Source organism: Macaca nemestrina, chromosome 9, assembly GCF_043159975.1.
Source record: "Macaca nemestrina isolate mMacNem1 chromosome 9, mMacNem.hap1, whole genome shotgun sequence".
In the NCBI taxonomy this organism is placed as follows: domain Eukaryota; kingdom Metazoa; phylum Chordata; class Mammalia; order Primates; family Cercopithecidae; genus Macaca; species Macaca nemestrina.
The window spans coordinates 18,169,749-18,183,869 of record NC_092133.1 but is presented as its reverse complement, the minus strand read 5'-3'; the positions used below and the strand labels follow the sequence as shown (position 1 = coordinate 18,183,869).

At 33.0% G+C, this 14,121-nt stretch overlaps 1 protein-coding gene across 6 annotated transcripts in view; it reads left to right on the top strand.

Annotated features, from left to right (window-relative positions):
* LOC105467216 (attractin like 1) overlaps positions 1–14,121 on the top strand; it is an 882,222-nt gene that overhangs the window by 445,360 nt on the left and 422,741 nt on the right. For all 6 annotated transcript variants that reach the window (XM_071069067.1, XM_011716729.3, XM_011716724.2 and 3 more), the window contains one exon: positions 8,591–8,669. In XM_071069067.1, the coding sequence (XP_070925168.1) occupies positions 8,591–8,669 (79 nt within the window). The remainder of the gene's footprint in view (positions 1–8,590; positions 8,670–14,121) is intronic.

The window sequence follows — 14,121 nt, the reverse complement described above, 5'->3', positions numbered from 1 at the left end:
TACTCAGGAGGCTGAGGCAGAAGAATCGCTTGAACCCGGGAGGCTGAGGTTGCAGTGATCATGCAATTGCACTCCAGCCTGGGCAACAAGAACAAAGCTCCATCTAGAAAAAAAAAAAAAAGAAATAACAGTGGAGAGGGCTCTAATGGAAGTAGTCATTCTTAATTACCAAGTCAAGGACTATCTCTCAATGTTTAGTGCTTTAAGAAAACTTTCATCAGGTACTAGATCTATTACCTATGCATATGGGAAAAGTGACATTTGATCCCTGCTTCAAATATAAAATAAATTCTACGAGGAAAGGTAAAAGCAATGAAGCATCTAGAAGGTAATGTAGGAATTATTCTTCATAACATTAGAATATAGAATGGATTCTTAAACAGGACACATAAAATACTATAACAAAATTACACTACAAAAAAAAGAACACTTTTTCTTATCAAAAGACACCATTCACATTATAATGAGTCAAGTCACACAGTGGTATCATATATTTGCAAACTGTATAAAAGGCAAAGGCCTTATATTCACACTATGTAACTCATATAAATCAATTAAAAATAGTCTGAAAACTCCTCCAAAAATGACAATAAACTGACATACACGTCACAAAAGAAGACATCCAAGTGTCCAACAAAATATGCAAGTGCACTCGACTTAATTTTTATCTGGGACTTCAAATTAAAACCACAATGTAATACTACTATATACCTACTACAGTGGATAAAAAGAAAAAGACAAATAATACCAAGTGTTGGAGAGGATGTGGAACTTTTAATACTTTTAGTACACTAGAAATTGATGCGATGGCTTTGAAAACAAGTAGACATTATATTCTAAAGTTGAATTTACATATACTCTATGGCCCAACAATTCCATGTCATCAAAGCCATGTGAACCATATTTATAGAAGCATGTTTTACATGCCCCAAACTGGGAATAATCAAAATACCCAAAAATAATAGGATGGAAAAATATACTTATATAATGTGGAGCAATGGGGGGAAAAAAAAACGAATGCCAAAGGGTCAAAATAGGTAACACAAACATAGTGTTGAATGATAGAGGCAGAAACAAAAAAATAAATATGATAGTGTTATATTTGTAAAAAATTTAGGAATAGACAAAACTAAAATATAGCATTAAAAATAAATATGATAGTTCTTTTTGAGAAGGAGAGATTGAATTAAGTTCTGTTTTTTCAAGCTGGTGGTTTCAAGGGTATATTGTCTTTGTGATAGTTTATTGAGCTATATATTTAGGGTTTCTCTATTGTGTTATATACTAATGATTTAGAAAAGGTTTTCAAAATAATTAAAACTTTTGTCCTAACTATATGGTTTTAAAAGATGTGTTTCAAAACACATTTAATGTAGGAAGAAACACTGTATACATTGTAGGAAGAAACACTGTATACATTGTCCTTTGTCACTTTTTGTTACAAGTTTGAAAGAATAAGGTATTATCCAGGTAGGCTACTTGTAATAGGACTTACCCAGGAAGATTTTCCTTATTAGATATGAGTCTCTCTAATACTCCATCAGATGAGGCTTGAGACTACTCTATTTTCTGTAGAGGTTTAGGAAAATATTTAAGAGTTACTAAAGATGCTCTGTAGACTCAAAATCTGTTACAGAGCCGTGGCAGAGAGGTTAATATAGGTAGTCTTCTATAAATTTTTCATAAATGATATCTAGTGGATTGTATTCTTTTCCAGCCTTCATTTAACTCCCTCCATGTGTCTGTGTAGCAAACCATCTAATTTGAATGGGGTTTATCTCTCACCAGCTTCATGGTTGTACCAATGCCATTTATTGCATTGTCAGTGTTTGGTAAGGAGTGGGCATGTATAATAGTGTATTATATAAACCCTGGAACTGCTGCAATCATTTTTGTTCCTAAGAGTTAAACAAGCCTGAAAATAAAGTTGGTGTGTAGTGTTATGCATAGTCCAGAGAATCATAAGAAAATGTATCTAGGACCCTGATCAGACCAAACCTGGAACTTTTCTTCCTTTGGACTTTGGGAAGTGTCTTAGTCTGCTTGGGCTGCCATAACCAAACAACACAGACTAAGTGGGTTAAACAATAGAAATGTATTATCTCCCAGTTCTGGAGGGTAGGCAGTTCAAGATCAGGGTGCCAATTATTGGTCTCTGGTAAAACCTCTCTTCCTGGCTCTGCAAATGCCTGCCTTCACACTGTGTACTCACTTGGCCTTTCCTCCATGCATGCAGGAAGAGAGGGAGAGTATGCAAGTTCTTTGGTGCCTCTCCTTTAAGGACATTAATTATATCAGATCAGGATCCCATGTTTATTAACTTCATTTAAACCTAAATGTGTCCTAAAGGCCCTCTCTCCAAGTACAGCCACACTGGGGGTTAGGGCTTCAACATATGAATTTGAGAACACAATTCAGTTCATACCAGAGAGTGTAAACTTCATGTAGATCTCTTCTTTGTACCAGTTCGAGTTAGGTGTTCTGTTACTTGCATTTGAAATAATCTTAACTGATAGTGCTCCTAAGGTTCAGTAACTCTTGCTTAACAACCCTCAGAAGTTTGTACCAATTTTTTCTATGAGTGTATTATTTACCACATTCAACCACTGGGCTTTTTTGATTTTTCATCTTTTTTCAAACTGATGACTTGAACATATAAGCAATTTTTTTTCTTTTTAATATTCATAGCTCTTATTGCATTTTAAGTTAGAAGTGTATTCTGTTAATATGTTAGTCAGTAAGAAAAAAATCCATTAAATGTTGTGAAGGTATGAAATTTAAAGATATTTTGTGGAATAAGTTATTAGGAGGTAAATTTCTTCATTTTCTAACATTTTTCAGTGAAATAAAATAATATGTCCAAACCATCTTTTAAAATATGTACTTAAGACTTGACATTTATGATCAGTTAACCTCAAATTGCTATAAAATAGCGACAATATTATCTCTTTTTGCAATTGGCCAACTAGATTACCACCAGAGGGTATTTATTTGTCACTAGCAACCTGCATTACAATGTAACCTTACAGCACACTATGTTACTTGTATTGAATTCTTTTAATTTTACCTAAATAAGATTACCTAATAAGTTCCATATTCTATTACATTAACAATTAACAATCCTTTTTTTTACATTAACAATGTAATTGTTTTACATTAACAATCCTTTCAAAGTGACCATTTTATGAATAATAAAATCAAATCGTTGAAATATCTCTCCCTAAGTTTTTATGCTTCCCTTTTTTATTACTGTAGCTGATGTACTTTCTTTTTAATGTTTGTTTTCTTTCTTTCTTTCTTTGTTCTTTTTACTCCCTATTTCCTTTGGGCGGATTGTACTGAGGGGTGTTGAACCTTTCAGATCTTTTAATATTATTATCATACAACATATTATTTTTTAAAAAAAGAAAGCCCAGTTATCCCACCAATATCTATATCATGGAGCATAAAAACTTTTGCATAATATAATGGAAAAAGAAGACCTGAAAGAAAGCCGTAAATACTTATTTTTTTCTGACAAATTTGCCACAATACCAAATTAAAAGATACTAATGTTCAATGTTACCCATTAAACCCTTTGATTTAAGAGATAGAGAAAAGCTAACTAGGATACACAAACCTACAAATCTGTCATTTAACATAATAAAAGTTTGCAAAGCTTCTCTGTCCCATCAATCATAGTAGAAGGCGAAGGGGGGACAGGCTTGTCACATGGTGAAAGCAGGAGCAAGCAAGAGTGTTAGGGGAGGAGAAGTGCCACACATTTTTAAATGACCAGATCTTAGGAGAATTCACTCACTATTGTGAAGTCAGCATCAAGCCATGAAGGATCTGTTCCCCTGACCCGAATACCAGGCCCCACCTCCAACACTGGTGATTACCATTCAACCTGAGATTTGAGTCGGGACAAATATCCAAACTATCTCAGAAGGGATAGCATGGAATACAGGACACTGCTTCACATGGTCATTCAAGAAATTCAGATGGTGGAATTTCGTCCTTCTTCAGGTGTCCAAGATTGTCAATAAAGACAGAGACTCTCTAGTAGTCACCAAAGGAAGAATGTGACTTTTTAACTATGCTGAATAAATATGACAAATATTTATTGTTTGTTTGTTTGCTTCTTTGTTTTGCTTTTTAACAAAGCAAGTGTTCTTAATAAACTGGTTTTTGTTTGTATGTATATTTTTTAAGAGAACTGTCACTTTTGTTTGCAATGTAATTTATTAGAAATCAAGAACATTGATAAAGTATTACCCTATGTAAAGATAATAATGCCAAATGAGACATTCAGTATTAGAAAAAATGATGTTATTCAAATCATTTAAAAAACCAATTTCACGAGGCTGAGGCAGGAGAATGGCGTGAACCCGGGAGGCGGAGCTTGCACTGAGCTGAGATGGCACCACTGCACTCCAGCCTAGGCGACAGAGCGAGACTCTGTCTCAAAAAAATAAAATAAAATAAAAATTTCATTTATTTAGCAAAAATGTATTGACAACTATTGTATGCCAGGTAGTAAGATATATTTTACTGGATTTTTGATATTTATTGGAAATTATGAGAATATTATTTTAAAAGTATTTTCTTACACTGTTTATTGATTTTAGCAGCCAAGTTTTTACATCATGTTAGCTCTTTTACTGCTAACCTAATAGGAATTAGCATAGAAAGCATCTGATACGAAACCTTAAAGTATATAACTCCTTGTTTCAACGAAGTGAAATTATGAAAGTTGTATATTTTATGCTATCCTTGAATATCATTACAAAAATGATGTTTACTTGAGTCATAAAGTTTAGATAAGAAAGAATTTAAGCTCCTCATGAGAAATTCAACTAGTATTCCTGTCTCAAACTGAATCTTTATTATGTAACTCTTAAGGAAGAGGAATGCTGTGAATTATTAATCAAATAAAAATACATTTTGGTATTTAAGTTGGGTTTACTGAATATAAGTAACTTTTCTATATATACTATTTTTACTGCAACAGATATTCTGAAAGAAACAGTTGACAGGATCTGGTAATCTGGGTGTAAGGGATGATATAATTGAAATGTAAATTGTTTTTAACATTTTAGCTGGAAAGTAATGGTGAAACAGAGGAGTGAGAGCAAAGGGAACAACTTGCAATTTAATACTTTGAATCTTAGAGGATTTACTTCAACTCTCTGTGACTTAGCTTTCCCATGTTTTCAATGACCACATGACAGTATACATGATCTATCATCTGCAATTATAGGTATTAAAGAGATAATTCATGTAAAATACTCAGCATAGTGCTTGGTACATATTACTCAATAGATGTTAGTTGCTTTTCTAATCATGAACATTATTAATGGTTAAGCTTGGATATGGTAGGTTTGAGGTGATATTAATATTTTTGTCATAATTCTTAAGGGTATCATGGTCTGACTGAAATTCAGAGAAATGAACCCTCAGACCATATCTACAGTGTCCATTCTCAGTACCACATCTTAAGAGTTACATTGGCTGGGCGCGGTGGCTCATGCCTGTAATCTCAGCACTTTGGGAGGCCAAGGCAGGCAGATCATGAGGTCAGGAGATCGAGACCATCCTGGCCAACATGGTGAAACCCCGTCTCTACTAAAAATACAAAACAAATTAGCCAGGCGTGGTGGTGCGCGTCTGTAGTCCCAGCTACTCAGGAGGCTGAGGCAGGAGAATTGCTTGAACCTGGGAGGCAGAGGCTGCAGTGAGCTGAGATCACGCCACTGCACTCCAGCCTGGGCGACAGAGTGAGATTCTGTCTCAAAAAAAAAAAAAAAAAAAAAGGTACACTATTAATCCAGGTATAACAACAGAATTATAACCACTATGGTGATAATTCAGACTAGAGAAGGGTTCCTCAGCCTTGGCAATATTGGCATTCTGGGCTGGGAAAATGCTGTTGGAAAGCCGACCTATATATCGTATGATATTTATGTAGCATCCCACTAGATGCCTGTCAAGTGGTGAAACCCAAAAATGTCTCTGGACACTGCCAGATATCACCTGGAGAACAAAAACATTCCTTGTTGAGAGACACTGGACTTGAGGCAATCCTCCATACAAAAAAACCTGTCTATTCTTTAAATATATAAAGAAGTTTTAGCATACAGCGGACTGATTTTGTTTAACCTAGAAGGCAGACACAGCACTGATTGATAGAAGTTAGAATATTGGCCAGGCATGGTGGCTCATGCCTGTAATTTCAGCACTTTGGGAGGCCAAGGCCAGCGGATCACCTGAGGTCAGGAGTTCGAGGCCAGTGTGGCCAACATGGTGAAACCCCGTCTCTACTAAAATACAAAAAATTTAGCCAGGGTGGTGGCCTATGCCTGTAATCCTAGCTACTCAGGAGGCCGAGGTGGGAGAATTGCTGGAATCCGGGAGCAGAGGTTCAGAGGTTGCAGTGAGCCAAGATTGTGCCACTGCACTTCAGCCTGGGTGACAAAGCGAGACTTCATCTCAAAAAAAAAAAAAAAAGAATATTTTCAAAATTTGAATTAACTAGAAATAGAATGCACTAAGTTGTGAGTCAGCAACTTCTCAACTTCTCAGCTACAATGAGTATTTAATTAGGTGCTGTATCACTATCAGAGCTGTACTGGGAACTTCCTTCCTGGGAGGGACTTGGAACTAAGAAATCTTTTATATCCCTTTCAAGGATAAGATGCTCTCATTTTGACAGATGTAAAGATGCAGATTTGGAAATCATTTTAATTGAGGTCATAGTTGAAATCATGAAAATAACTGTGCTTTCTCTTTGAGGGCAAGAGAAAAGAAGAGCACAATTGCATGAAGTGAATTTTAAGGAATGTCCATAATTTAAAAGAGGGAATTTGGAATGTAACCTATATTCATTGAACCTATATTGAGTTAGGAAGTATTGAGTGAAACAAAACAAAACAAAATGAAAGAAAGTACTCAGGAGAGAGTTTTAAAGAATGAATGATTAGTATTGTCAGTTGAGAAGTTGAAGTCTGATAGTAGAGAAAACACCAGTTTATATAATTTCTAGAAAATCATGGTGACTTTCTGTTGAAAACAAATTCTGAGAAAAGTGTCCCCTAAAATGTTGAATATTACATAAAGGGTACCTATGTTAAAATCACTTCTATGGTTGGAAAGGTTAGTATCACTGACTTTTAAAAAAATAGATTTCCTTTGATTCTGCAGGCAGGATTAGAGAACGGATATTGAAACAGAATGATTATGAGATAGTGGGCACACTCAGAGCTGCCAGCATATGGAAAGGAAAAAACTTTGAGGCTTAAGTAGCTGGATTTGTATTTGGGTACTACGACTTACTCCATGTGTGACTATAAGCAATGAACTTCAAAATCTCTGAGGACTGGATTCCTCTTTTCTCAAATAACAATAATATATGCTATCTTGAAGGATTTCTAAGACTAAATCCAATCATCGGTGTGACGTATCCAGCACAGCATCTGGAATGTGTGCAGCACTCAATGGATAGATGTTAAAATTGACATTGTTGTTATCATTGTCATTGAAGGATATTCTAAGGTCTTCTGCTTCAAATGAGGCATAGGCAAGGAGAAAAAATATATTGAAGATTTGACAAGAGTGGAAAGTGTCAAAAATTGTCACTGCTTATGAGTGACTCAAGTGATGAACACAGTGATTATCAATTAAGGATGAGTACCAGGTTTTACTTGTGGTGTCCAGTGACCAGTGAATCTGTAATGGCCCAGTTCTGTTCACTTCTGGGTCTTCTCATAGCATAATCTATGACTACAGAGCAAATAAGGGGAAAATAAACAGTGATACAGGGTTGCAATTGATTAATGAGATTCATGTAAATCTCTGTCATTTTGAGATTTGTTAGGCTTGAGTTCCTTCTAACAAAGTACCCTGCATTATCATAGTTTATTGCATATAGTACCTAATATATTAGACCACATGTATGAGCATTGTAACTGACTTATTTCTTAATGTAAACATTAGCATATGCCAGGGTTTCTCAGCCTTGGTACTACTGATATTTCGTGTTGCTGATCCTTTGCTGCTGGGGACAGTCTTCAGTGTTGTAGAATTCTTGCAACACCCCTGCACTCCTCTCCCAGTTCTGACAAACAAAAATGGCTGCAGACATTGCCAAATGATCCCTAGGGGGAGGGAGCAAAATAATCTTTGGTTGGGAACCACTGGAATATGTTCATATATAAAATAGTGATAAAAATAATATAAATGTACATGTGTAACATTTGGTTTTATAAAATTTCCGTATTTTATGACTCATAATAGCAATTCTAAATAGATTTTGGTTGTGATTTCTGTTGCTTCATAAGACCAATGGAATTATAAATTTACATTCCTTCTGACAGAGAAAATTCTAAATATTGACCATAATCTATAGCAAGAAATGTAAATATTTTTTCTACCTGTACATTTTTATTATATTTGAGAGAACATTTTAAACATTGGAAATTTATCCTATTTTTGATTGTTTATCTAGACAAAGTTATTACTTACATATATTTTTGAGTCTTTCATGTACTTTTTTTTCATTACATAGTTCAAATAAGTTTTGAGCAAAAATTATTTGTGTTTTATTCTCCAGTTGTTTCCTGTCCTTATTGCTGGTGGCTGCTGTGGTATGGAAGATCAAACAAACTTGTTGGGCTTCTCGACGGAGAGAGGTATCAGTAATATTATTTAATCTTTCATTTAAAGATTTAAGCAAATAAGTGAATCTCTATTGTCTGTTAATTAACATGCTGTCTTAGAATACAGAATTTCAAATCATTTTTACATACTAATATTCAAAAATCACTCTAGTATTTTTTAAGCTTTAGAGCAAACTTTATCACTGTAATTTTAAGTTAGTATTTGTAAAGGCATTGGTGTGTTGCAAACTAGTTTCTAAAAATGGTATTGGAATTTATAGTGAATACAATTATTTATTATGTTTAAATGATTTTGTAATATATTTAACTTAGGCATTTAGTTATGCTATAAAGACATAATTTATTTTTCTTAAGTGTCTGTTGAAATTTAAAATTCTGAGTGATAAATATTTTTGGTTTTGAAAAAGATTTTATAGCCTAGAAATTTATTATAACATTCTCTTTTTGAGAATCAAATCTTCTCCATTTTTTGATTATCTAATAATCCAACTATGTTTAAAGAGCACATCCATTGGATAAATTTCTGTATTAGAATTAATTATTTTTCTTATAATCCTAAAATTGATTAAAACAATAATATTCTTACAAAATAACAACTGATTATGTAAATTGTGTATATTCGTTAATTGAAAGGAATGAAGAAACAAAATCATCTGAGGAGCAAAAGTATGCAGTAGATTTATTCTTCTATATCTCATTTATTCAGAAAGCTAGTTTCTGTTTTTATCAGTATTCTTTTATTATACTATATTCTATTAGTATTAATCTTAGTATTTTATTTGCTATTGCACTTCTCCATATATTTCTATATGGGTTTTTTTTTGGTAACAATATAAAACAACAGTATAATTGCTTACCTTCTTTTTTCCACTTAAAAAATGTAATATTTAAAGATTTAAAAATAATCCAGGGTGTTCTAAGCTGTAGAATTAGTAAGTGACATGAGTTCTTCTTAGTCTATTTTTAAGCACCCATCAAAGATCAGTACCTATGTATAATATATTTGTAAACTGGAGTCCCTCCCTGCCTTCAAATAAATCATTCATCTTAATATTCTCTGCCTCTCTGATTTTCTGTATCTGGCCAGTGCAACATCAGTGAGGGTTTACTTGGAATGACTGCATGTTAAAAAGTAATCCAATTGAAAAAGCTTATTAAATATAAATATATAAATATTTGGCAAGAAGTCAAATTCTCTGCAGAGGTAAACAATCATCTAGACATGTTAGATGATCTATTACAGTAAAATTATAGATTTGGGAAGGAAAAATCAAAATTATAGGCAGGTAGTGTGAAGGCCTTCCTTCCATAATGGAATAGGGCAAGTGACAATTTATGTCCTTAATCATTAGAAGAGAAGGCTGAATCAATCAGGGATCCTCGGTTCCCATTGCATCGTGAGGAGCACTATTTAAATATCTGATCTCTAAACTTTATAAAATGTGTCTATGTAAATATAGCATTGTGAAAATATCGAATTGTAACTCTACCATTAATTGGCAGCTAAATATAAGTAAGTGGTCTAGTTAAATTTCCTTACCTCTTAAAAGAAGGATTTGTACCCTAGAGTTAATTCTCAGTTGTGGTCTATTCTTTCAAGCCCTATAAATGTCTACATGTAACTAAAGTTTAAAAATGATATTTAATATTTGTTAAAACTAATATGAATAGTTTAGCTATAAAACTTTCATACTTCTCAAAATGACAAAGTGATTTTGGCTAATATTGTATTATCTCAGTGTAGTAATGCTGTTTATTACATAGTAAACAGGTGCTCTGGCCAGCTGATACTACTTTAATTTTTAAAATATTAATATAAATTTATCTTTTGGAAGTCAGAATCGTTCAATATATGTGGTAGATGTGGAAAGGATAAAAGAGAAATAGTAGAGGGGAGCTAGATTAGGATCACTTTCCAGTTTATATCTGTATTATTAATATTACTATGTCCTCTGGAAATTCCTTTAATATAATACCCTTCTTTCCAAAACTCATCCAGGTAGTGCTTCTTTCTATTAAAGTGTATAATAGTGTTTGCATTTAATTTGCTACCACTTCCAAAAAAGAAAACGTGTCTTGAGAGTTTATGTTATGCTATAGCATTACACGTTAAAAATATTGTGAAGAGTTTTCTCAAATATAGTTTTAATAAATTCCTTTAAATGTAAAATCCTAAATATTTTAGAAACTATTCATATATTGATGTCCAAAGTAAAGATGACATTGACTTTGATGAGTATTAGAGAGCTGCTATTAGCTAGTAATGTTTATATTGCAGTCGTCCCCCCTTATCCATAGTTTTAGTTACTCACAGACGATTGGAGTCCAAAAACATTAAAATACTTTGAGAGAAAGAAATGTTGGGGGGAGGTGGGAAGTGACAGTGGGAGAGACCACATTTACATAAATTTTAGTACAGCATATTATTATAATTGTTCTATTTCATTGTTATTGTGGTTAATCTCTTGCTGTACCTAATTTATAAATGAAAATTTATCATTGGTTTTTTATATATATGGAAAAACATAGTCTGTATAGGGCTTAGTAGTATTTACAGTTTTAGGCATCCCCTGGGTGTGTTGAAACATATTTAAGGGGGAACTACTATGTTAAGAAATTGGTTTTCATTTTGGTCTTAAGAGACCTGTAGATTTTTAACCACACTAGTTGTAGTTATGTGATAATTCCATTTATAGACTTCATGTGAGTGGAGGTAAAAATATGTTTATGTCTAATCCTCTCTTTATTCAGTTTTAAATATTAGATTAACTGTAGTATTTCCAAAAGGAAAATAACCCACTATTATTTCTTTATGTGAATGTTACTGTCTCTTCAAAACATTGAAGAGATCAATTATTGTAAAGCTCAGAGGACACCTTTGATTAGTAAAATGACAGTTTATGTGTTACAGTAAATGAAAGTTACTTAAAGGATTCTTTCTTTTTAGAATTTATTTAGTTTTATTACAGCAGTTGTACTAGTTGCGTTTCCAAATGTAATGAAAGTTTAAAATGAAAATAATCTTTGGAAATGTTTTAACATATTGTGTTCCTTCAACTAGATGTGTTACTTTTTTAACTAAAGTTTTGTTTTCTCATAAACACAGATATACTTATTGTGGCATAATTTTAAATTCAGAGGACAGTCATGTTATGACTTTTGAATAACACCCTTGAGAATTCAGGGGCTCTTAAACACACATTAAAAAAAATGAAACTACAAAAGGCTTCAATTTTGATATGACCCCTTCATACACTAACCCCAAACAAATTTCTATGGTAACCCTGTTAAAAAGATGAAAACTTTCTTTTGGGATGCGCTAATGAATGGAAACAATAAGTGTATATTGATAAGTGGAAATATTATAATACACTAGAAAGATGAATTCATTTATATAGCTTGTCCTTTTTACAGAGGTGTTAAAAGCATTTAGCTTCAGTGGCACATTCAGTTATAGTCATCACATTATTAAAATATTTGTCAGGAGCAAGTATATGTAAAAAGGAGTCTATTGAGCTGTTTTTATGCTTGATAATCTTCATTCTTAATCTGAAATTTGAATTTTAATAGGTATCATACGGTGTAAAGATATTTAATTGTTGAAGATATTTAATTGTTCACTGCAATGAAGAGATTTGATCAAAAATTTGACTATGATGTGTGCAAATATGATGCTTATTTTAATAGTTACAAGAAGCTAATTTTTTCCATTTTGAGTTGTTTAACTGTAGCATGTCTCAGTGAAACTTTAACTGCAAAATCTGTAGAATAAAAGATCCATAGGCAAAGGAAGGGTTATTTTTACATTAACTTCATATTACTAGTGAGTCTATTTGAATGATCACTACATTTCATGTGATAGCAATTTTTTCCTTTTTAATTCTTGTAAATTTACAGTTTTTTAAAGTTTAAAAATATTTTAATGTAGAACTTTACCACACTACTTTTTTTTTTTTTTTTTTTTTTTTCTGATATGGAGTCTTGCTCTGTCGCCCAGGCTGGAATGCGGTGGTGCAATTTTGGCTCACTGCAGGCTTCACCTCCCGGGTTCACACCATTCTCCTGCCTCAGCCTCCAGAGTAGCTGGGACTACAGGCGCCCACCATCATGCCCGGTTAATTTTTTTGTATTTTTAGTAGAGACGGGGTTTCACCGTGTTAGCCAGAATGCTCTCGATCTCCTGACCTGGTGATCCACCCGCCTTGGCCTCCCAAAGTGCTGGTATTACAGGCATGAGCCACTGCGCTGGGCGACCACACTACTTTTTACTATTTCTCACATATTAGACTTCTCTTCTGCTTCAAAATCAATACAGGAGAATTTGGAGGATAAGACATGTCCAATGAGGGATTGAATTTATGTTCATAATACCCTATCTCCCTGCACAGTTTGTAATCATGAAGCATAAACCTAGATTTGTATTTTTTATTATCACCCTTAAATTTGAGTTAAAAATAATAAACCAATATCCACAAGTAGACTTTTAGTAGCTTTGAGTAACAAACTAGTTTTCCAGAGGTAAATATGTTAGTTCTTTCCTTCTATACCTGTTTTATTGTTACAAAACCAGACATAAGTAATAATATTAAACTATACTTTAATAATGACATTTTATGGGTATATAAACCAATTAGTTATAAAATATTCTCTGACGTGGTAAATAGTGATAAATAGACTCTCATCTAAGTAATATTAATGCAATGTAGCCGTGTTTTACAAATTGAACTACTCTTTTCTCCTGAGACACTAAATATATTTACAGAAAGAGGACTGGGCACAGAATAAAAACATTAAGGAAACAATGAAAGTGTTATTTTAGGTGGATAAATTCAAATTAACTGATTACGTACTGCCTGCAACCTTTTGTAGAATTTCATAGCACTTCAAAGCTCTGTAGTTTGTAAATGTTTAAACATTTTAACATATAGATAAAGCTTTCCATTAAACACATACTTTTTAGAACTCATTAGTAAATATTTCACTCAAATAAATGTCTTTGCAGTTAATGGCCACAATGTCAGCTTACTGTTGCTTGTCATTTGCTTTTTATTGAATTGCAAACTAAAATGATTATTATTGTATTAATTTTCTTCCTTTATCCTGTGAAACTAGAAATTACAGGTCTTCAGCATGCCTATTGCGTTATCATACTTTGAAAATTTTAACATAAATTTACTTTAAAATAACTTGAATTGAGAAGTCAAATATGTATGGGGCTGAGATTTGAAAAATAACTGATATATGCCTTTTAAACCTGTTTCCAAAGACCTTATGGTAAATATAGTGCTTCCATTTTGCTTTGTTCAACAAAGGTATATCAGTTTCTTGCTATATTATAAGCAAATTGATAAATACTGAGGATATAAAGAAAAAGACATTGACCCCATTATTGGGGAATTTGTAGTTTTAAAACATTTCAGTGAGGCAGACAGACACACACACATACACGTACAGAGTTCTTAGG